This window comes from Rhinichthys klamathensis, unplaced genomic scaffold (genome assembly GCF_029890125.1).
Source record: "Rhinichthys klamathensis goyatoka isolate OS25496 unplaced genomic scaffold, OSU_Roscu_1.1 h1tg000048l_1, whole genome shotgun sequence".
Lineage (NCBI taxonomy): Eukaryota > Metazoa > Chordata > Actinopteri > Cypriniformes > Leuciscidae > Rhinichthys > Rhinichthys klamathensis.
Window position 1 is genome coordinate 2222669 of NW_026606594.1, and position 25998 is coordinate 2248666.

Here is a 25998-nt window from a genome sequence, read left to right on the forward strand (position 1 = left end):
CTACATTACAGGTGCTGATTCACTCTGATAAATCACTCTGCCGCTTCTGTTGTGCTCTCTCTGAACTGCGAACCACAGACTGACAAAAAAAAAAAAGATGAAAGATCACAGACCCTAGAACGAGTGTGTGTGCGAGAGAGAGCATTTGAGTTTCTTGGAGGTGGTGCGCCTCACATCCACCCGGAGCATTCTACAGTGTTCCTTCCATTAGGAGAGCTGATTTTCTTATTTCTGCTCTCAGATGGAGGGGAGGTAAAAATAAAACTTGTAAGGGGGGATGAGATTTAACTCAAGCTGTCAATCGAGTGGTGCCATCTCCGAGTGAATATCTCAAGAGACCGAAAAAATCTCATTACTCACTCGCTCTGTCTTTCTCTCTTACACACACACTCACACTCTACAGCCTTTGACTAATGTGAAAGAAGTAGATTGAAGCTAAAGTGTACATGTTAAAATTGGTAACGCTTAGGTTAATCTTATAAAAACATGCCCAGGTCACATGCCTATACGTTATTGAAAGGTTAGGTAAAAATCACTCTAACACACACCCCCATGAAAACGAACGTGCATCTGTGGAGACACACACACACACACACAAACACAGCAACGCGATCACAGAGATAAAGAGAGACAAACACATATCAAACGAGATGAACGTCCAGGGAGACATTTGCAAACCACAGCACTGAAAACAACCCTTTGAGATGTTCAAGGCCGATCGCAACTGTGTGTGTGTGCACAGGCGCATGCATGACCACCCTCTGTCATATCCGTTTTCATTAAGTCATGGCATTCACAAAGGCCACAAATTCCTCGGTGTGAGGGAAGGGCGAAGAGATGGCCGGAAAAACAACAACAATCCAACACAATTTACTCAATCTCATCTAAACCGGGTTATTACTTTTCCCTTTGCGTATTTAGACACATACTGTGCAGAAATGTGACCAGCTGACAAAAAAGATAAAATATGTATGTGAATTTAGCTAAGAATCGATAAATACAGGCCTTCAGAGACTTGAGAAAGCAGCTTAAATCCATTAGAGTCAACGATTTCTGATTGGTTAATAGGTGGCCTTTAATTCCGGGCGTCGGTGTTAAAAACAGCATGTCTGTAAGGGTTAACGTACGTTGGGAAATTTGTGGAGAGTGGTGACATAAGGGTGCAAGTCGCACACACACGCAGTCGCATAGTTAGGACCCTGTATTAGACAGCTGTCAGCACCCTCTGATTTGGTGTGTCAGAGCTTTGACATTTTGACAGGCACTGAGACGGACTGCTAAACTCTGCAGCATTCTACAGGGCAATCACAATGCAAGGGCCCGTCGGAGGTCTGTTATTAAAGCGTCTGTGACATCGTCACAACGAAACCCGTCTTCTAATAGCAGGACTGGTTGGGTGGTGGGTCTGGGGGGTCCTTCTTAGTTTGACCCATTTGACCATGGGTGGTTTTAGCAATGACTGACAGTAATAACAGGGAGCGAAGAGGCACTTAATATGGTGTTAAAAGTTCTGCAGAAAAGTGACTGACTGAGGGAAAATTCTGTTTAAAAAAAGTTTTGTCTTGCAACTTAAAACTTCATAGGGAAAATCTTACATGGTAGTGATACTGGCCGCCAATTCAAATAGAAATAAGAGAGAGACAAAGATAGAGAGATAGCAAGAGACTCTCTGTTCTAAAAACTAGTGAGCTGCCTACAGCAGTCTAATTGCCTTGGCAGCATCCGAGTGAAATGAATCCTCGTAAGTGACTGATTTGGAACTCTCTATGTAGGCAGCAACTTGTGCGTCATACACGCTTACTCACATACTAGTTTGGGATAGGTTTGGGATGTTGTTAAGCTAACTGCCATTTTCTAATAGGCAAAAACAAAGCAGAGAATCCAAGAAAATGGCGAAATGGTAAATGTTGACACATTAGCATTCTGCTAAGCTAACAACGATAATCTCAATACAAGTGGTCACATTAGGATTTTCTTTTTTTTTTTTGGCAAAGATGATCCATTGTTCATTATCAATAGTGTAGTGATAATTTAGTTCACTTGCAAACTAAGCAGCTTTATAGGTAAATTTGCATGATTAACTTTTAACGCACCGAAACGTTACCTATTTAGAAAACTCTTCATAGGCAGCAACTTGTGTCAAATGCACGGCACCTTTTGCACAAATCATACATCATGTACTTTAGAGTTTGGGATTAGCATGCTCTTAAGCTAACACCGATATTCTAATAAGCAAAACAAAGTAGAGCATCCAGAAAAATGGTGCAATGGTACCATTAACATTCTGCTAAGCTAACAACAATACTTTCGTATTTTGAATGCTCTATAGACAGCAAATTGTGTCTCATACAAATGCCACACTTAACTCACCGTTGACTTTAATGGAGTTTGGTATTAGCATGTTGCTAAGCTAACAACTCAACACTAATGAATAAAACAAAAATAGCCAGCGCAGTCTCATCCCAAGACGTCATATAACTAACATCTTGGGACGTCTTTTGACCATACGTCAATATCCGCCTTTTTAGGGTACCCTTAAACGTCGGTTAGATGATGTTATCGGATCCTAACTCTACCCCAGACCTAAACCTACCCCTAAACCTACCCCGTCACCTACCTGACGTTAAAGGTAAAGCGTCAGTTGTATGACGTCCCAGGATCGTCATAAACCGACGTTTAAGGGTACCCTAAAAAGGCGGATATTGACGCATGGTCAAAAGACGTCCCAAGACGTCAGTTATATGACTTCTTGGGATGAGACTGTGTTAAAATAGCACACAAGATTTGGTAAAATAGTTTTAATTTGAACTATTTCTTTACATACTTTGCAGTACTGAATGGATTACTTTAGTATCAAGATCATGGGTATTGTTCACCATTTTCGGATGGAAGCTGATAAGCTAACAATGACACTACAACAACTAAGCATAAATTAAATTGGTGACTTTTAATTAGACATTATTGATGCTACATGGATCTGAATAAATTATTTGTATAACGGACATATCATAGAAGGGTATCTTGGAATTTTTTCACTGAGCTCAGCACAATGCATTATTGTATTAGAAGGATGTCAAAAAGTAGGTTGGAAGCACACCTGAGGGGTAGCACACCCTTAAAATTATGCCTACATACAGTAGCTCACTAGGTTTTGGAACCGAGTAGAGATAGATAGATAGATAGATAGATAGATAGATAGATAGATAGATAGATAGAGAGAGAGATAGAGAGAGAGAGAGAGAGAGAGAGAGAGAGAGAGAGAGAGAGAGAGAGAGAGAGAGAGAGAGAGAGAGAGAGAGAGAGAGAGAGAGAGAGAGAGAGAAGACAAGGGTACAGTACCTCCATGGTTTGAGACTGATGCATGCCTTTGATTGCATTCTGTGCCATAGCCCTGGTAGAAAACGTGACAAACGCACATCCTGCAGGAAGGAGGGGAGGGACGTGGGAGGGAGGGAGGGAGGGAGGAGAGGAGAGGAAGGAGGAGAGACGAGAGAGAAACAAAACAAGACAAAAGGGTTGGACAGGTTGTTATAAAGCCAAAAAACAAAGATCGTACAAAGAACACAGCAGACAACAGTGCTATACAGTTGCTAGAATAGAACAATCAACATTCAACATTCAGCTTCAGATAAACATTCAACATTCAACATCTCAAAATACACACTCAACAAAATGACTATCAGCAATGGTATCAGTTCTTTAGTTTTGTTTGGTGTGATGGCTAAAGGGGTTAGAGTGTGTGGCTAGTGTCATCACATACACACACACACACACGGTACTTTGTCACGCCCCAACTCTACCTGTAGGGTTACTGCGATACCAATAGTTCAATTGTTAATACCAATGCTAGTGAAATTTCCCGATTCCAATTTTGATACCACAACAAAAACATGACACTCTTATTTAAAATTTTTAAATTTATATAAATGATAAATGTAAGGGTTAGTTCAATCAAAATTGAAAATTTGGTCATGTCTTTAAGACCTTTTTGAAGCTTAAAAGTTTTGGTGGAATGGACTTTCAACTGAGGGACAGAAGTGTCTCAAGTTTCATTCAAAATATTTTAATTTGTGCTTCAAAGTTGAATGGAAGTGAGTGATTTTCTCTTTTTCCTCTCAGTATTTTTATTTGTAAATATTATTGACATAAGCTGAAACTAAACCGAAAGGCCAAAGGACAAATATTTTCACACAAAATTATTTTAGTATCGTACTTTTAACATCCCCAGTTCCCCACCAACCCAGTTTTTTTTTTCATCTGTACATAAATGCGTACACAAAAATAAAATACATTAAAAAAAAACATAAATATGTAATATTCCTTTTTAAATAACTGTATAATCAAGCCGAGTAATCCCTGGAGGCGAGTGTGTGTTTCAGGAGAGCTTGCAATGGCATCTGGGACAAGGAGTCTTGGAACCGAAGCGGTGCAAGCGGGAGCCAGAGGAACAGGCCATATGGAGGCATGCTGGGGGAAATCGCAACCCTGTTTGAAGAGCTCTACTCTACTGTGCAGTCCAGCAGATTTCTACATATTGAGGACACAGACATGCTCACATGCATGGACAGTCTAGTTAATGGGTTAACTACTTCTTACACGTCTACATATGCGAATGCGCTGAGAGAGGAGTGAAAGAATGGAGGAGGAGAAAGAACAAAAGACTTGTCGTCTTGTCTTTTCATAAATGCTTCCTTCGAGTACTTTATTTTAAGTTTGGAAACTATTTACGATGTGATGTGTTGTCGGCCCGAATAACATGAACATGCTTGTCAATTTTATACTAGTTTCTCTTTTTTCCTATACTGCAACATTCTCATGCTGCCATAGACAATGATGGGAAATGTAGTTTTGTCGCACACAAACCTGTCATCTTATAATCTGGTTAAATAAGTAGTACTTTCTGGAAAGCTTTCGATATTCTTCACCCACAGTGCATAATTTGCATATGAAATACAGTGCATGCAACATTCACGATTACAACTTATGATCAATACCACTACGATTTCATCACGATTCTTCAAGAAAATCTCGACATTTACACTGGAAATGAGGACATAGTGGTTGCTCGTCTCACATTGGTCAATGACATATAAGAGTTTTCACAATAAAATAAAATAAAATAATATTCAGTTGCACACGTTTTAAAAAAAAAGTTGGATTTATGTTTAAAAAAATACCATTTTGACAAAAATACCAAATGACATTTCACAAGGTGGTGTGACGTGGTGTAACCAAGTAAAATTAATAATATTTTTCTTACTCCTTGAATACATGTGAATCGTAAGTAAGTACTAATAAACGGTAACACATATCATTAATTATTGATTTATAAATATAATTTTGTTTTTGGGGAGTTGCACCACATGACATTTTACAACCTGAACTAAGCTTGCCTTGTAATAAAGTCTAATTATTTAATATTTTAAGAAATATTTAAATATTTTACTTTGGTCTGCAAGATGTTGGTTGCACCATATGATTTTTGAATCAAACTTTGATTTGACGGACAAAATTAATAAATAAAACAAAAATATTAAGCAACATCCCTTACAACCCCCATCCAAAAATACCAAAATTCATTTTAATTCAGAAATTAAAAGATACTCTTCATTTAGGAGGTGTATTTATTGTATGTATAAAATGCATTTTTGACTAAATGAAAAAAAAAAAAAAAAAAATAGCATCATGTTAATGACCCACGTGACTTAAAGTCAGCAATAATTGTGCCCTGCAATACAGTGCTAGAACCACACGGTTGCGCTGTATATCTGCTGGCACCAGCCACCTGCTCTAGCGGACCTACCTTTCTTCTCTTTTCTCGCTACCACTCCAATACAACCTCCTTTCTGTCTTCAGAGCGGGTGAATCTGGCCCCGGCTAGTGAACCGGAGCACCGCCACGAGTGAAAGCACAATGAAAGGCTGTTTAATTAGCCTCATCATTAAAGCAGCTTTGGACACTCGAAGGGTGATATTTGTGGGCACTGGCTTGGTGCGAAACTCTAGAGAAACCATCTCGTGGTGGAGAAAAAAACAACTTTTTCTTTCAACTCTCAAAGTCCTCGTTTTTGCTGACCTGCGACTGCAGAGTTTGTTCACTGCTCGAACGAACTCTGATCTGTTGAGATGATAAGCCGTTAACGAGGAGACCGAATGAAAGAGTTTCCAAAGAAAGCGATTAATTATTCTTATTCAGCAGCCCTCTGGAATACTTGATGCTGATTGGTCAATCGTAGCATTCCGGGGTCAAATTATTTTCGCATAATGAGAGCAAAACGGCATAATTGTCACATGGGACTGATTTTCTGTGCCATGTTTTTTTCTTTTCACATATTGAAATAATTTTTACTTTAATTCAGGTATTTTTCTCGCAATAATGACTGAGTGACTATATTTTTTGCCGTAGTTGTGGCGAAAACAATGCAAACAAGGTATAAATAACTGCCAGTGTCATCGAAAGGGAATAAACGAGGGATGTGGTGCGATACGGAAGGACAGAGAGAGCGAGAGATGAGTTTTTTTGAAGAAAGTGGGGTAGCTCCCAGGGCACTGCGCTCACATGTGGCCTGATCTATATTTTATTAATAGTGAAGTTCAATGATGATTGATAGACCGCGTTAATAGCGATGCGAGAGTCCTGGTAAAGTCTTCCTACTCCATGGGATTTAGCGTACACCTCATTTACGTACGCATTTACTCATCTATTTATTCATCCAATCCTTTTTTTATGGGAGGGGGTGCTAGTTCCTCTCATTGAAGCATTTCGAATATATCTCCAACCACTAGCTCAGGGAATAAAGTTAATCTCCTGTGGAATTAAAATATTCATGAGGACAGGAGGGAAAGACGGAAAAAAATAAGGACTGTGGAGGAGTACCGCGAATGAGCGGAGGATGGAGGGACGACTAGAGGAGTGGATGAGGAGGATAAATGATTGATATAAGAGGGCTGTATGCGAAAGCAGAGCATTGTGGGAAGATGGAGGTGTAATTCCCTACAGGTTACATCGAGCTGGAAAAGTCTTCAACACTATCATGTACCACACATATTCCCATGATTCTGGAATAAAAAAAACACTAACCAGTATCTCTAACCACCACGTTTGATCAGAATGTGCACAATTGTCTCAGTTTGTAAAATTCGATTTTTTTGAAGGCTAAGTGACTTAAAAAGGTTTTTCACTTACAATGGAGGTCAATTGGCCAAGTGTACAACAGTTGCTCCATAGACTTACAGTATAAGTGCATTTCAAAAGCTTGTTTTTTTTCCAAGATGAAATAAAAGTTAAAATTACGATCAATGGTAATCGACAATGGAGCTACAAAAATAATGGCCGTTGTAGCCTATAAGTTTGTGTGTAATAAAATCTGTCGAATTATATAAAATATTTCTTTCTGAAGCTACTTTTTTGTAATGTCCATTTGATGCTTTTCTCATTGAACACAATAATGACGTTAAATGATCTTTTGGGGGTAAAAATTTTGATTAATTATTTTTTATCAATTTACAGCAAGTTTCTTGCACCAAAAAAGCAATTTTTTTACTGTGACCTGAATAACGAAATGAGTCTGATTTTGCTACTGTTACCTTTAAGACTTCTATATGTACATGAGTCCTGTTATGATTAGTTATGTCTGCTGTAGCTCCAACTAGATCTCACGAGAAAACCTAACTATTTTACGAGGTGGCGATTTTGTATAAATTTGTTCAATGTGTATGTTTTTTTTTAAGAGAAAACGGAAGCCATAACATCATTGGGTGTGTAAGCAGATTGTACGAAAACATATGAATAAGATCTACGTAAAATAGTTACAAACTGCCATGAGATTGTGTTGGTAGCTCACCCTGTTTTTCGTCAGGACGGCACAAGCGGCTGAATACTGAATAGGTGTTGATGTATAAATGTGGGCGGGCATATGTTAATGAGCTTACGTTTTTGCTGCTTACAGTGTCCAGTCCAGTGTGTCCCCATAGAAAGTGAAAATTCTGAGTGACGCAAAACAATCACTGCCAATCAGAACATATTTTTTCATTTAATATATAGATACATGGAATGCTTTATTTGACCAATGAGGTTTCACTGTGGGCGTGGCTACCCAGTGTGATGCTTCATTGCAATCGCACCGGCTTAGCTCATAGTGTTAGTTTCACATTTGCGTTGAGATTGCTAAAGCACACATCAAATTATTTCAAACAAGAAAGAAAAATCTTGTTTTCCACCATATGCTTCCTTTTAAAAAGTAGAAACAAATGTCGAAACCTTGATCTATATATATATATATACAGTACGTGTGTGTGTCTCACCTCGGCTGAGTCCGTCTGGTCCCCTCAAGATGCGGCACTCCTCGATCTGTCCGAAGGGAGAGAACATGACCCGGATGTCGTTCTCATTGCATTTCTTCGACACCATGCCGATGAACAGCTTTCTGTCCTCCACCGCTGAGCGATAGGAAGGGTGGAGAAAACAAATGAGACCAACGTGTGGAAAAAAAAAAGGTGTGATCACGTGATCAACATCTCATTAGCACATCAAGCCTAGACACACACAACAGCAAATTTGCGTTTGGTTCTCTTTGATGTTTTCTTTCAATGACCCAGGCGCTCTCTTTCGCCTGTAATCTGTGTGTGCTGCCTTCAAGTCCTCCTGGGATGTTTCTATTTACGAGCTCGGAGGCCGTAATTATGATGCGATGTGCATTTTTGGTCGAAATAAAATGGATGCGTTGAGTCTCTCTTACAGTTCATAAAGACAGAAAGCTCTTTTAACACTAATGCACCAAAATGAAGAGGAAATTGTGCATTAGGAGTGTAATTGACGCTTTATCTATGTATTTCATCATTATCTGCCACATAGAATGATGGGAAATGTAGTTTTGTTGCTCACCCCATTAACTGGCTAAATGCGTAGTCATTTCAGGCAAACTGTATTGCTATTTTTCATCAACAGTAGATAGAATGCGTGCAAACTACACTGAAGAACAACATATAAGCTTGTATGGAATCTTTCGGGCTGATTTGATTTAGCTTTCAGCATCCTAGAAGACCGTAAAATAAAATGTCAAAATCCAGTTCAATTTAACACATTTTACAGTGTGATCTCGTGAATATGTATGGAAACACATTTCAAACTTAAAGTAAATGAAATACAATACAATAAATAAAACAAATTGCAGATCCATACCCTCCAACTGTGACTTTAAATCTTACCTTTATCACAATTACCACAATGTCACTCATTACTCTGAAGTGGAAATGGGCTTCCATACAGTAAATATCAATGAAAACTTGAAGGCAGTGTGAGAAAGTGCGAACCCTCAGATGTTTCTAATCTGAAATGATCGGCATAATGGGAAAAGGACTGAACAAAAAAAAAGAGAGAGATAAATAGAACATATATTTGTATATTTGGTGACGGTTTTCAGTTGTGTGGGGTTGTGTATGCTTGAGTGAGTGACAAAGAGAGAGAGAGAGAGAGAGAGAGAGAGAGAGAGAGAGAGAGAGAGAGAGAGAGAGAGAGAGAGAGAGAGAGAGAGAGAGAGAGAGAGAGAGAGAGAGAGAGAGAGAGAGAGAGGCAACTGTAATCCAATTTTTTTTAATGAAGAATGTGTCAGCTCTTACCGCTGGGCGGCCGATAAGCAAGCCGCTGCACTCTGGGAAATCGATAGCTCACTTGTTTATTTTGCTGTTTGAATTGTTTGTGCATTTAACAGCGACAGGATGAGCCAGCGATAAGTGCTGTTTCAAAGGCCTCGTCTTTACTCACACACAGTGTCAAATCAGAAGATTAACCGCGCACACACACAGGAGCAGGGTTCCCAGTTTGATGGGTTACAGTGTTCACTAATGAGCAGAATAAATGCATTACAGCTGTGTTTACAGTAAACATTTGATATGATATCATCTATGTGAGACGCCTTATAGAGGGTCATGTATATAACACCACTGTCACTCAGAGGCACAGATCCTTTTCCACCGAACAAGCGACGAGCCCAATCTGACTCCCAAGAAAATATATGAAATGCTATTTGCAAACCATTTTATTTCCATAATAAGTCATTTCAGGGGCAGAACAAGTTATTACATTTTGAAGGAAATACTACAACAAATATTTGTTCTTTGAAATGACATGCAGCGAATTGTGCACACTAACAAATATATATATTTTTGTATTATCTATTATCTGTTGACTTATAATAATCAATAGATAAGATTTTTTTGCAAATAATTCTGTTTCAGAAATTATTTGATTATTAATGAAATGATTATTAGTCATTTATGATACATTTAAATATATAACTTACAAAAATGTGTGGTCAGTATGATTTGTTTAAAAATAAATGAATACTTTTATTCAGGAAGGATGCATTCAATTGATCAAAAGTGGCAAATGATTTTAAAATGATATAAATGCTGTTCTTTTATACTTTCTATTGACTGAAAAAAATGAAATATTAAGCAGCACAACCATAATAATGAGATGTTTCTTAAGCACCAAATCAGCATATAAGAATGTATTCTGAAAGATCATGTGACACAGAAGACTGGAGTAATGACTCCTTTGCCATCACATGACTAAAATGACATCTAAAATGAAAATGAAAATACAAATATTTTAATTGTAATAATTAGTGCTGTCAAATCGATTAATCGCGATTAATAGTTTTTTGTTTTCATACTATATACAGTATATATATATATTAGGGCTGTCAAATGATTAATCGTGATTAATCACATCCAAAATAAAAGTTTTTGTTTACATAATATATGTTGGTTCCCCTTTATAATTATTTTATATATATAAATACACACACATGCTTGTATATATTTAAGAAATATTTTCATGTATATACTGTATATAGATTTATATATAATTTATATTATATATAAATATATTATATATAAATAATATTTTTTTCTTAAATATACATGCATGTGTGTGTATTTATATATATATACAAAATAATTATACACAGTGCACCCACATATAATATGTAAACACAAACTTTTATTTTGGATGTGATTAATCGTGATTAATCATTTGACAGCCCTAATATATATATATATATATATGTGTGTGTGTGCGTCTGTGTGTGTATACTGTATACAGACAAACATTTATGTATATATATATATGTGTGTGTGTGTGTATATACAGACATATATGTGTAACACAGAAACATATATAATGTACATAATATAATATATATACACACATACAGCATATTATGTAGACAAATACTTTTATGTTAGATGCGATTAATCGATTGGACAGCACTAGTAATAATATTTCACAATATTGCTGTTTTTACTTTATTTTTGATCAAATAAACAGCCTTGGTGAGCATAAGAGACTTATTTCAAAAACATTATAAAATCTTACTGACCCCTAATTTTTGTATGGTGCTGTATATAAAGTAAACCGCAGTATAACCATGATACAGCATGTTTGCTTGTGAGCATGTTATGTAGTAACATGGTCCTCATAGTTACGTCATCATTCGGCTGTCAAGTCAAAGTCTGAAAGAGCTTTGCGAATCCCCTGGTCAAGCACCAGCTCCTTTTCAGTGGACTTCCTAACCACATCTAGAAAATCTTTTTGTGAGTGATATGATTTATTTGAGTGTGTGTATACGTGTGCGGTTCACTACCAGGGCAAACACTTAAACTATTCTTGACCCGCGGCCCTCCTGGGTTTCAATAATTCAGCCATCTCCCAGTCACACACACACACACACACACACACACAGACACAACCACAGAGACAAACCCCCAGAACAAACACACAGTCGGACGACTTGAGAAAAACAAGAGACGCATACAGACACTCACCATTTGATTTCTCACTGTCTGCGGGCTTCATCTGTATGGGATGGTGCATCTGAAACACAGGACACACACGGGTTACATTTACACAAACAGCACATTTACTACAACACACTCATTAACGCTCACGCCAGCACATAATCAAGCTCGTCTCACTGGCGCACTGATGTTCTACATTATCGCTGTAATCTCGTTAATGTGTCGTCATTTTTTCCGCTGACTCGATTCTTCATCTCGATAGACGCTGGCGGAATGAAGACGTACGCGTGTCGGGGTTTGATGAAGGTGATTTGTCAGCAGTTTGCCGATGAAATGTTTATTGCATTCCATCTTTCTCTCGAGTACTTGTTCTTGTTCTCTTAATCTCCATCCAACGATTTTTTTTGTCTGCTCTATTTTTTAATAGTCAGTCTATGCACATACGTGTCAAGATAGATGTTTTTGGAGGTTTCATTGTGCCATGCTGTATCTTCAGCCTTTTGTTTTTAAGGTGTTGTGTCATGTAGACTACATAGTTTTTTGTATTTTTGTCTTTAATGTTTGTTTAAGTCAGAATATTTTTATTTTTATTTTTACCTAGAACTGATTCATGTACATATATATATAAATAATCTCATTTGAGCTTTAAATTTCAGGATGCTTTTCAATTACTGGCACAATCTTTAGGAAACTTTATAGTCAAATTAAACGCAAATCATTGTGAAATTCACATTAAAAGCTTGTCTTGAATCTCCTGTGTTCTGTTGGATTCTGTTGTGCTGTTTTTTTTAATTCCGCTAAGACTACACTTCTGCTTTTGGTTGTTCATCTATTTATTCTTTCTATTTCTCAAAGTCTCTCCTCCTCTTGGAACACCTTCAGCTTTGTGGATCAAAACTACAAATTTGTGTCCAGCAGCTTTGATATACTACCAGATCTGTCCAACACACACACACACACACACTTCTCTGTAAGTGTGTGTGTGTGGACATGCAGCCGTCTTTTGTCATCCTCTCCTATTAAAGGCCATGACACTAATTACAGAGATCATGCTCTGGTTCCCATTCCTCATGAAATATACATGCTTGCTCTCACAACACACACCTGAAAGCATTGGACATATGCAGCTGAAGACAGAATGACAGCTTCATAACTCTTGGGTTGGATCGAATTATAAAAGCAGTCAGAAATAACTGAAGATCTCCCTTCACTTCATTTCAACTCTGACCTTTGACCTTCACCACACACCCACACATCCACGGTCTCTGATGGTTTGCCATGCTGCCGGCTTCCTCTACAGGCTTCTGATCCTGTAGGACACAAACGCTCTTTCTGACCGTGGCTAGAATACTTACAAGTTTTAAAACACCAAGGTTTGTTGTTTGATGCCATTTGTTCACTCTGGACACAGACTAACGGTAAAAAAATTCATTAATTATTAAATTATATATACAGTAGTGGCTAAAAGTGATGTAGGGCTATGTATCTGACAAAATTATTTGGCAAAAAAAAGAAAAGAAAAAAGGCTTTATTAAAAAAGAAAAGAAAAAAAGCTCACAGGAAAAAACGTTATCATTTATTAACATTTCATTGTGGCTCTCTTGTTTTTGCATGTTCATAAATTCGCTGTATGACAGCCAGGCCAAAAAGTATTTCTGCACAATTTGGCATGTTTCATTGTATCACCACAAATAACAATTGACTCCAACCACAGTGATGATGTCAATTGTGTGCAGTGTGTGTATTATGATATTATAACATCATGGTGATCAGGCAGCACTCTATGCAGCCCATATGCAGAATGTGTTGTGACAAATTCCTCCCCTTAACCATCATTAAAATGTTGTGTGCCACAGTAGACCTTCTGTTAACTCGGACCAGACGAGTTCATTGCCCTCGTGCATCGATGAGCCTTGGGTGCCCAGCACCCCGTCTCCGGTTTGAGGTTTGTCCCTCCTCGGCCCAATGATGATAAATTCTCAGCACTGCTGACCGGGAGCAACACACAAGCCTTGTCGTTTCAGAGATACTCTGACCCAGTCGCCTTGCCATAACAATTTGACCCTTGTCAAAGTCGCTCAGATCTGTATTCCTGCCCATTTCTCCTGCATCCAACATGTTTGTCTATCTAACCAGAGTTTAATATGTGGACTTCTTAGATGATCAATGATAGTTGCTTCACCTGTGACTAGTCATAATGCTTTGGCTCATCCGTGTATGTCGCATTTCTGCGTTAATACCTCACAAATATGACTTTTTTTTCCGAAGAATCGTGAGTTTATAACACGATATCGCACGGCTCCTCGTGTGATATTGTCTTTATACAACAGTTTGACGGCACAAATAAATAAATAAATGAGAAGTTTGTACAATAGGAAATAAACACAAGCAAACAGTTCAGTCAAAAGTACAAAAGCAGCGCTAGTTATTGTAGCCTTCAGGATTTCAGTTAAATATAAATATTAAGTTCTGAAACTATGCCCTTAGCCAAATCAATTTGCTCTGGAACAAGTAATAGATTAATAAGAGCAAAGACTGCCCATTTGAAATGGCCAAGATGAATTCTACCTCATGTTTTAACACCATCTATCTACAATAAATAAAAGCATCTGCGAAAACGTCGAAACAAATTGTCAAATATGCACTATGTTTATATATAAGTTGCCTAAATAATATATAAGAAGGTCTAAATAACTACATTCTTGCCTTACAACTCTTAAAACTACATTCCCTGGTTTGCTGCTTGTCCGGCATGACACTCTCTGTGAGAAATGTTGCAAGCGGAGTGATACAAACTGTTCCAGTTCTGATAATGGGGGAATATCGCACGAAAAACCTTTTTTTTCATGATTGAGTGTGTAGTCCAGTAGTTTGATGACACACGGTGTGTTTGGGTGAAAGATCACAAGAGTCAGACAGATGGGCACACAGTGGGGAATTTATAAGCTGCCACACTCTCCTGAACACACACACAGACACACACAGACACACACACACACACAGCAGCAGTGAATGATATTTAATTTTAAACCAAAAAATATTGCAACTACCTTTAATGGAGCGCACGCACACACTCGCAAACAATCTCAACCAGACGACACCTTGAAACCAATTCAGACGGTGTAATTGATAACATCTGTCAAAGTTAAATACAGAAAACCTACTGACACACACTCGACGGAGGAAATGTTTTAAACAACTCAATCAAATAGACCAATAGGGAGATATAAGTGTCTATTTTGGTAGTAAAATAAAATAAATTAGTTATTTTGTTTACTTTTGCTATGTTTTTTATTACGTTTTACAAATAAACATTATCACAGAACTTCGTACATCTCTACAGAACTGGAATGCCTGTCATTGATCAAATTCAACAAATACCCAAGCCTCAGCCAACGTTTTTAAAATCCATTTAGCATAATTCTGCAATTTTTCCATCAAAATAAGTTTCAAGTCTTCAGATTACATTTGGACCTGTTCATACGCGACTGTTATTACAAATGTCTACTGACCGAAAACTTCACAACAAGCATATTGCCAACACTAAACTGATCTTGTAGTGTGAAAGCAGTCTTCAGTGAACTGAATTAATGTACAATCACATAATGAGAGAAAGAGAAGGAGATGAATTCGTTCACAGCTGGAGGACACTTTAACAGACATGTCCTACATTAGCCTTCGCACACACGCCGTTCAGAGACGGTCTGATTATGGCAGCAATTGATATGATAATCTTATGTGACATCTCTAGGTCTGCCGTGGGCTAAAGAGTTCAGAATAGGAAAAACGAAACAAAAAGATGATAAGATAACAATGAGAGTAAACACAGACACTAAAAGCAAGAATACAATTCATCTGTCAGTTTTATGACAACACTATTATGTTTTCATCAAATAAATCTTGTTTTGACTGTATGGGCAACCTTACATTTCATTTTATTACAAAGGACAGTAACCTTCCATACTGTTTCATGCACACACACACACACACACACACACACACACACACACACACACACACACACACACACACACACACACACACACACAGTCTGGTTCGCTATTTCGCTATTTTTGTGGGTACTCGGTTACTGGCTGATATTTGAGATTTTTTAATTTAGGGGTATCGGCTGATATTGGATATGTGTCTCAAATTTCAAAATGAATTTTTTGGATATTTTATTTTTGTATAATATGATGTTGCAATGCCTAAATTCGCTTGCAAAACTATAAACCCATCGGTTTATTTATTTATTTATTTATTTGATAAAAAATAGTTTAGAATTTCAATATCTGCCATTTATTGGTTATCAGCCACAACATATATATTTAAAATAATTTTAATTTAAAATAAATTACAAATAATTATTGTTGGTCTCGAACAGAATTTTTTTTAATCTTCCCGACCCCAAATTTTTTAACGTGACTATTTTGAGTTCGGATTTCGAGTGCAAGGGCTCTGGTTTCACGACTACATCACTCGCTACGTCAGGAAGCGCAAACTATAAACTCATTAACGTTTCCCCAACCCGACTTCATACATTTTCCTGAATTACCACCTCTAACAAAAGGAAAGCTGATTAAAAACTTGAAACTGTCGTCGTTTGAATGAGGAATTCTCTGCCTCGCTAGCTTTCAGAGAGAGACAGACATGAGCAGATAAACAAACACTCACCCCAGTTAAGGTCTTTATGTTGTGCAGTGCATTCTGGGCCTCCAGGGCAGCTTTCCGTGTGTAGAATGTGACAAAACAGCACCCTGGGAAAACAGACAGACAGAGAGAGAGAGAGAGAAAGAGAGAGGTAAGCATTTTAAGCATGCAATAAGCCAAGTGAATTTGATCTTTTTCTTTTCGTCTCACTACCTGCTGAGAGAGAAAACAATCTCACTGCTGTCACACAGATCTCTGCCAAACTACACCACAGAAAAGATAAGGGGCGAGGGAGAGAAAGAGAACCAGAGTGAGAGGAAAAAGCCTAAGATTTGATGCCTAATAAACAGCCATGTGGAACGGGATTTTGGACCAATGAGATTTCACTGTGGGCGGGGCTTCCCACATATTCTGTGTGCGAAATCGCATACTGTCCGAGCAGGTACTACAATTGAATTTGGATTTACTTAATGATGGTTAAAAAAGAATATTCTATATAGTATGAATGTGTGTAGTATGAATCCACCATGGTGTTATTTATCATGTGACCAACCCTTGTCAGTTACGTCGCTGCACTGCCATTAAATAATCCTCTCCCATGGCCTCATGGGATAGTAAAGCATCCATCGTATGTGTACTTCAGAATCTCGATGGTAGTAGTACACTATTCTTACCAGTCATTCCGGAACTTTTCGCCTACTGTTTTTCGAATACTATGTATTCAGACATACCACTCTTTTAGCGTACTGTTTTTCGAATACTATATATTCAGACATACCACTCTTTTAGCGTACTGTTTTTCGAATACTATATATTCAGACATACCACTCTTTTAGCGTACTGTTTTTCGTGTCCTATATAGTAGGGAAGTGTTAGATTTTGGACGCAGTGAAAACCAAGTGACCAGCGCTGTGTTGATTCAGTAGCTACACTGATTCGGTGCATTCATTCAGTAAGGTATTCGCTAAAAGTATTCGGTGATATTTGGTTTTTGATAAACTGGTTACTGTGTGTGTGTGTGTGTGTGTTTGAATGATTCAATAAAACAAAACCTTCTCATAAGAGTAATTTGCTTATGATCTGGTCACATCAGGTTTTTCTGTGCAGCCTGTGAGGACAACCGAACGCAAATGTTTGTGTTTGTCTATGTTTGTGTTACATAGACATTGTTGTAATTGTTGACTAAAACTAAGACTAAAGGCCTGTTCACACCGGGACGAATTTCGCGCGCGTTATTCGCCGACGTTTAACGCCTCGTGACTAAACAAAGGGCGCCTATGTGAGTGTGCACACCGACGCGAAAAACGGCACGCGTAAAAGCGTCATTTTTTAAAAAACGCCTCGGGTTCGTTTTTTTGGTTTGACGCGCCGCGTCAAAAACTATCCGACCAATGAGATTGGCGCTTTTGCTCACGTGTCTGGAGCTTCTGAAGTTACAGTAAAACACAACTTGGGGGCGCTCAAACACAAAACGGTCTTGCCGAACACACAAACGTAACGGCGAAGAAGATGCGCCAAGTAGCGTCTACACACCATAGATATCCATAATAAAGGCTAGATGTCTCGTCCGCGCTGCTGGCCAATGGCCTTTATTATGGATATCTATGGTCTGCACTGCCAGGAAGAAATAAGACGAGGAAGATGCGAGGCAAGATGAATGTAGAGCTGCTGGTCTCGTTGGTGTCGGAACATAAAGAACTTTATGACAAACGCGACAGCGACTACAAAATAGGACTATTTCTGTTTTACATTAAGCGCCATCTAATGTCAGGGAATGAATTTGCATGTTCACTCGGCTCAACGTCAGTGAAAATCGCTTGGGTGTGAACACAAAAAACGTGTTGAAAAACGCTGACGAATAACGCGCGCCGATATTCGTCCAAGTGTGTACGAGCCTTAAAACTAACTATTGAAAACATTTTCGTTAATTTAAATATACGGAGCCCCTAGGGACCTCTGCAAAAATAAAACTATACAGACTTTCACGTGCTCACGAGAAACTTTCCTTCATCAGAAAAATAAAAATGACTATACGTTCAGTATGTGTCTGCACACATCGCTGTCCTTGAATGGGCATTGGAGTGCAGAAGCGCGCATACACACACCGACTAAAAGAAAGAATCAGCTGGGGATCTTTGTATATGTGTGTTTGTGTGTGTGTGTGTGCGCGGCTAAAGCAAGCTGAGAGTGCTTGCATGTTTTATTTAGAGAGGAAAGAGAAGAGGAACAAGAAAAAAAAGAGTGAACTGAATCCCCTTTTTACTGCCAGGGAGAATTTTGGCAGGATAAACTAAGGACTCACTCATCCCTGGCAACAGTGAAGTCCAGTCTATGGCCAAAACAACCCTGTTCCCAGTGTTACACACACACACACACACACACACACACCAGTAAGAGATCATACACATTTAAACTCCCAACATGCCTGAAACATTCCCATCAGTCAACATTGACAATGGTCGTGGTCGGGGGACTGAATGGTTCTGGGCCATTAACACAAAGGTTGCAGGTTCAATCCCAATTAAGTGTGACCCAGGAACTGAAGTGTTGAAGAACTGAAGTGACCCAGGAACTGAGATCCCAGTTCGGATCGATCATCATTGTGCCTGAAGTTAAACACTGACCCAAGGGGTCTCAAAAACATAAACTAGGATACCATAGGAACCTCAAAACGCAAGCATCTACTAAATGAACATGTAAGTCTTAGCCTCGGAGCGTTTGCTGACTGTACGAAGAATGTTTTACGCAAAAATACCAAGAGCTTTCTCAAAACTGTGAGCTTAAAGGCCTGTTCACTCCAAGGACGATAACTATTATGGTACAGATATTTAAGAATCGTTCTAAATTTAGAAGAATAGCAGAGTCCTCACCACAACTATAACGTTAACAGAAAAGAAGAATTACATCGTAGGAATCACTTTACGATTTTTTCCAGCTGATGAACGATAGATGCATTGACAGCCAATCAGAATCCATTCGACTTTATGAAGCTCCACCAAAACTGCAGTGTGCGCCTATAATAAACAGAACGTTGGTGTGGATGCTAATATAGTTATCTTAGTTATTGTTCTTGGTGTGAACGGGCTTCAAATCTGTTTGGTCTTGTTTTAAAAAAATGTTCATGGCCAGAATGAGCTTTAGTTAGGACCAGACTTTATGACTAAATAAATTAAAGGTTATAAATGACAGACAACAATTTGTTTTCACAAACAAGATGTCCTGTACGTATGAAACAATTGTGAAAGATTTGATATAGGGGGAGTGTTCACAAGCGTTTTGTGTACAGGGGTTTTGAGTTAATACCACATGAGCCTAAACACTCCACAGCAACTCTAACAGTAATACTACATGAGCCCATAATACTCCATAGTGTTAAGTATCAACTCCACTACATCAAGACCTGAAATACACCGTACAGTTTAGTAAGACCAGTGAAGGTAAAGATGAAAGTAAAGTTAAGAAATTAGATAGCTATGACGGATGAGCCATGTTCAAACCTGTTGTACAATAGTCGATATCCACAAACCTGTGACCTAACATTAGTTGATGAATTCATGTACCAATTTACGGTGTTGCTTAACAAACTACATGCTACAGGACAGTGCTAGGAAGGGGAAAATAATGATAATAATTAATATTATTAGACTTTAATTAATAATATATTATATATAATGTGATAGAGAGAGAATCAGCCTATTTCACATGCGTTGAAGGCTGTGATATTAGAGGTATACTCCCCTAACAAAAACCAAATATAGTAAAATGGTAGTGGATTTCGCACAAAGGATTTCGCACATGCAAAAGTTTCTCGTGTACATGCGAAAGTCTGTATAAATATACGTACATATATATATTTTATATCTCCCTTTAGGAGATCCATAGTTTTTACATATCACTCTAGATTAACATTAACCCCGGTTTCACAGACAAGGCTTAAGCTAGTCCCAGACTAAAATGCATGTTTGAGCTGTTTTAACTGAAAGCAACTTTCACTGACATATCTTTTACATTGTTTTGTCTCAAGATGCATACCAGTAATGTTTTTTTTTTTTTTTTTTTTTAAGGCACATTTATAAAAGCTAAAAATTATCCTAATTGAACTAAGGCCTAATCCTGGCTTAATCTAAGCCCTGTCTATGGAATCAGGCCATAGATATCCAAAAGCTTTTAAAATGCTGCCTCCAAAACAACGCTAATACGCTTATATGAAACAGTCAGCCAATAAGATCTTGTTCGTGCTTGTGTTGTCAGCAAAAGTGAAGGAAATGTAGCCTTTCTGGACTCTGCCAGCGACTCATTCCTTGGCTGTTGACAGAGGTTCGTGTTTAATCGTGTTCCGACACTGGAAACTTTTGACAATCCCAGGCAACGAGGTCAGAACCGTCGTCCTCAAAGTGTTTTCCACATCCGTACATGGCAGGACTGCTGACGTACGGTCTGAAAGCCCGAGTCTCACCTGAGACGGATAAGACAGGATAAAACCACGAGCCGTACAACCGCCTCAAGAGCTCCGTGACCGTTCGTACTCGTGCTGAGACTCGCTGACGGGAGGATTTCATAATATCATCACATCGATGGATAAAACCAACCGCCTTTAACGTTTTACATCTCGTTTCACTCGAAAACGTGCCACATTATGGAAGTATAACAGGTTGCGAATATCTTTTTCGTGTTGACTGTAAACGAAAATGACTTGAATGCCAATTATTCCCAGATTCCGTTTTTGATCTGTTATACGAGACAGTCTATCCAATGCCCTAAAGTTATGGACTTAATACCATGAACACACACACATATTTGTTAGAATACATTTTAATACATTAGCATAGCACATCTGCATTTGGCCTTAGAAGACACACACACACACGCTCTTATATCATTCTGCGGCTGTGCTACGTGTCCAGGGACTGAAAAGGATGCTCACACAAACGCATCCATTCATCTTGTGAGCGTGTAGGCGTGCGTATGTGTGTGTGTGTGTGTGTGTATGTGTGACGGACTTCAAAGGCAGACAGGAATACATCTTTACTAAAGAACCCCAGCTGCTCAGGGCCATTTAGCCCTGGACCGCTCTCGCATCACTCAATCAACAAGGGACGGTCTGTTTCTATGTGTGTGCGTGACCGCTCTAAATTGTAGCCCTGCTCTGATAAACAATTCCTGCTCTTCACCTCTGGGTGCATTTATATTCTACGCCTTGTTTCTGGTCTCGCACACACACACACACACACACACACACGCTAGGCAGGCGATCAGTGAGGCCGTCTGTTCGGAAGCACCTCCCTGCTGATGATCAGGCTACGGCGGCCAGGCAGGGACACAAGCGGGGCGCAGGACGCGACGTCCCACTATGAATTGGCACAGCATGTGTGTGACTGTAGATTACACCGCTGAGACTGAAACTCAGAGGAGTTATGCACTCTCGCTGGGATGTCTTTGCGAGTGTGACTACTTTTCCATTGGGTGCTGGTGCCCAATCTGTAACAGTTCGGAACATTTCCACCGAAGATAAGTTGGATCTGGGTTGAAAGAATATCCAGAAACGTCAGTGGCCAAGGGCGTGGAGTATTGTCCTCGCTGCGTGAAGCTAACAAAACCACAACTCAAGATAAAAAATTGATTGCTTTCAATATAATCCAGCGACTGCGATGCAACACTGACACAAGTACTACTCCAGCCACTTCATTTTCCCTGTCCATCTTAAAAAATATATATGATTAATACAAATTTTTTAATATATTCTAAATATTTATTGCATTTGTATAAATATTAGTGCTGTCAATCGATTAAAAAATAAATAAATCGCATTTTTTTCTGGAATTAATTGCACCTATCATTAGTTTTTAATATATTTCTATAATGTAATAATTTCACATTTAATCTCCAAATTAATGTAAAAACAACACAAAGACAGTAGTCAATATTTTAAATATTTGTTTAATTGCATTTTTTTTATGAAATAAGGCCAGTATCACTGATACCAATAACGCTACTGATGTCTCTATGAAATAGATTTTTTCCCCTCAATTTTAGCCATTAATTATAGCCATTCAGCATTACAGTATAATTGAAAGCTATAAATTGAATTGTGTATTAGCCATAACAAAATAACAACTTTTAGTTTAAGTGAACTTAAAACACTCTTTACATAAGCCCATTATAATAAATGCCACATTTACCTGCCCTTCAATATATCAGGGCTCAATGGTTTTCTGTTGGCCCATTCAGACCAGTTCATTTTTACTTGCTTTTACTTTTGTTGTTTTTGACCCATGTAACCTTGTAAACAGTGCTTTAAGATTTTTAGGTCTATATACAGAAATTGAATAAAGTTATCAAACACTTCACAGTCTTCCCTGCATAAATTATAAATTAAATATAAATTAATCCTTTTTAGAGCTACAAAAGTTATTCAGTCAAAAGCAGTGAGTGATTTTCTCTTTGTCTTTTGTTTTTTGATTATCCTTAATGACAGACAGCAGCAGGTTTAATGGGCTGCCGTCACTTTAAGACCTGCCACACATCCCATTTTCTCACAACTCTTTACGTTCATTTAAGACTTCATGTAATCCATCCTCAACAAAAAACTGAAAAAATTAATTGCATGCATTAACACACTAATTTTGACAGCTCTAATATACATTTTTAAATAATTTTTGTATAGTCATATTATATGATATACATGAATTGATGTGTGTATGAATATTATTTGTTAAATATTTCAATAAATAAATAAATACATTTCAGATATTGAAGCAAGTTCCCCAAAATAAGTGTAAAACTCTTTAAAAAATAAAGCTATATAAAGACTGTAATGTGTTATGTTTGCTTGTGGGCAGGCTATGTATTAAATTAGTTGCGTCAGTGAAAGTCAAGGAAACTCAAGTTAAGTGTGTGTGAACTTGAGTAAGATCTCAGGTTATCCAATATTGTGTGTATATGTTACTTTAAGACACTTCAAATTGAGTCCTGTTAACTGGCACCCTTTTTCTTAACATAATCTGCCTATTAATTGGTCATTTCAAAAGGTGGAAAGACTGTCCTTGCAGGGGAGAAAATGGAAAACCAAAACCTTTTTAGAGAAATTCAGTTCTAATTGGTGGACGCCACAGGGAAAGAACAGTGCCAGAGAGACAGGAGGGAAGTTAACGCTCACCTTGCGACTTTGTTGGTGGAGAAATCTTTCAATACGGTCTAATTTAACAGCCGGAGCCACGTACAGACGACCTTTTCCTAAATGAAAATGGGTCTGAGTGGAGCCGAAGGCTAGCGGCGGCCATTACTGCCCAACGGCTGTGTCAGAGGCCTTGATGAAGCTGGACCTGAGAGAGGCACTCTAACTGAACTACAGGAGCACTCATCACCCCGTCTGAAAGCCAATCACACACCTCGGCTCTGACGGAGATGCCCGTCGCAATGCCTGTGTGTGTGCGAGAGAGTACAGGACTTGAGTAATGCTCTCCCACTCGGCCCTGACTCATCCTCCGTAAGAGCGAGAGGATGGGCGGCATTGTGAACGTGTACATGCCATCTTCCTGTCTGTGTGTTAACAACTCCATAGAACCGAGGTTAACGCCTACGCTTTAGCGCTATTCTGAAACCAGGCGAGCTACTTCGCTGTCTACCGCCTACATAGGCACCATCGGAACCACAACTGAACCTCATAAGTGACTGGATTGGAACATTACTGCACTCTAAATGATCATATTTCTGAGGACGTGAACGGCACAACAATGTCGTAATAATCAGAAACTCGCCTCAGACTTTCTGAGTTTAGGCCTGGCATTGATAATAATTGCGCTTTAATTATTAATGTTGACGGTAATTCGTTTGTACGCATTTTACGTACTGTTTATGATGAATAACGATAAAGCTAAACCAAAAGCTAACCAAGAAAACGCACCTCATTTAGCCAGTGAATGATGAATCATACTAGTGCGACCAAGCTATATTACCCATCATTCTCTGCAGCAGCACAAGAATACATTCACAAAACAATATAGCATTATTTGCACGCATGGCTGTTCACACTGTTTTCCTTTCTTTTTTCTTTGACCTTTGCATTTTGCAAAGTGCCCCATTATGCTAATTTGAAGGTTCCTAACTTTGTTTTGTTTTGAAAGACTGGGAAAGAGAAAGATTTGGATAGAGGATCCAAGGCAGAAACAGACAAGACAGGAAGTAAAGAAGTAAAACAGGAAGCCAGAAGCTAACACATTACACATGTGAGTAGGTTAACATGATGCAACATGACACCCTTGTGCTGCGATGGCGTGTGTGATGCATTAAAGACAGGAAACGCACGCTACCTTTGCTCTGTGGTGGGTTCTGACTGCGATCTCGCAGTATGTTGATCTGGTAGACGGCTCCATACGGCTCAAACAGCTCCTTTAACTCTTTCTCGGACCAGGAGCGAGGGATCTGACCCACAAACATCTTAATGGCGTCCGGATCAGGCTGGTCCGAGTGTTCCAGGGCGCCGTTCATCTTCCCAGCTGTACCGTTACTGTAGAGAGAGAGAGAGAGAAAACAAGTGTTATGGAGTGTAAACAAAGGGTACGTTTACACGACAACGATGTGCTTAAAATGGAGAAGTTTTTCCTTTGATTTTTCCGCGTAAAGACGACACCGTTGTCAAAACGATCTCCATTCACACAAATCTGCGAAAATCGCAGTGTATTCTGCTGCCAGGCCAGTAGATGGCGATGAAACACTATAGACTGAACACTATAGACATACTATGAGTATGACGTCATCGTCTTCAGAGATTCGCGTTTTTGTTGTTTACATGGAGAATGTTTTCAAAAACTTGCACTTTGACATAGATATATACACTAGATGTCGCCTTGGCTACGGCAGTTCATTGGAACGAATGCGTCAATAGAGCCGCCATCATGGAACAGGGGAGCCCCTCCTCTTTCATGCATAAGCGTCAATGTAGGCAAAGGTCTAACGGAAATAAAATCACCATAAATCGTCATGAATGCGATTTTCTAGTTTTTTGGTTCGTTCCAATGGTCAGACATGAGAGTCCAGAGAATTTTTTTTTCAAAATATATTTTTTAAAACACATTCTTCCTAGTTCAGATTTCGTTCGTGTGAACATCCATACGCAGCACAAAAGTCCGAAAATCCATGAATTCGAAGTACAGGCGGAGATAGCAGCGTTACCTAGCTACTTCCTATGACAAGACCCCTGTTCCAAGATGGCGGCGGTTTTGACGCATGCTTAGAACCCCAAGGCGACATCTAGTGTATATAACTATGGCACTTTGAAACCAGTTTTCAAAACTTTGCGTTTTCAAGCCACCCAAAACGCCGTCGTCGTATAAACAAACGGCCAAAACGCATAACATTATTTACGTTTTTATTTAAACCGGTGTCGTGTAAACAGCCCCTAAGTATACCGTGAGTGAGAGAGGTTGGTCTCCAAGCTCAGAGTCACAGCAAGATCAAATTTGAGCCGGACAGATCGACAACTGCTCCTCATTAAAGCAGGAAGACACCGAGACACAAATGCTGATTAAAATCACAACAGTGCTATTAC

General features: G+C 38.7%; 1 protein-coding gene across 28 annotated transcripts in view; it reads right to left on the reverse strand.

Moving 5' to 3' along the window:
- celf2 (cugbp, Elav-like family member 2) overlaps positions 1–25998 on the reverse strand; it is a 178077-nt gene that overhangs the window by 22821 nt on the left and 129258 nt on the right. For 27 of the 28 annotated variants that reach the window (XM_056247526.1, XM_056247533.1, XM_056247524.1 and 24 more), the window contains 5 exons: positions 24761–24957; positions 16476–16558; positions 11829–11877; positions 8304–8438; positions 3340–3419 (listed from right to left, as the gene is read on the reverse strand). In XM_056247526.1, the coding sequence (XP_056103501.1) occupies positions 3340–3419; positions 8304–8438; positions 11829–11877; positions 16476–16558; positions 24761–24957 (544 nt within the window). The remainder of the gene's footprint in view (positions 1–3339; positions 3420–8303; positions 8439–11828; positions 11878–16475; positions 16559–24760; positions 24958–25998) is intronic. The other variant, XM_056247535.1, reaches the window with a different exon arrangement.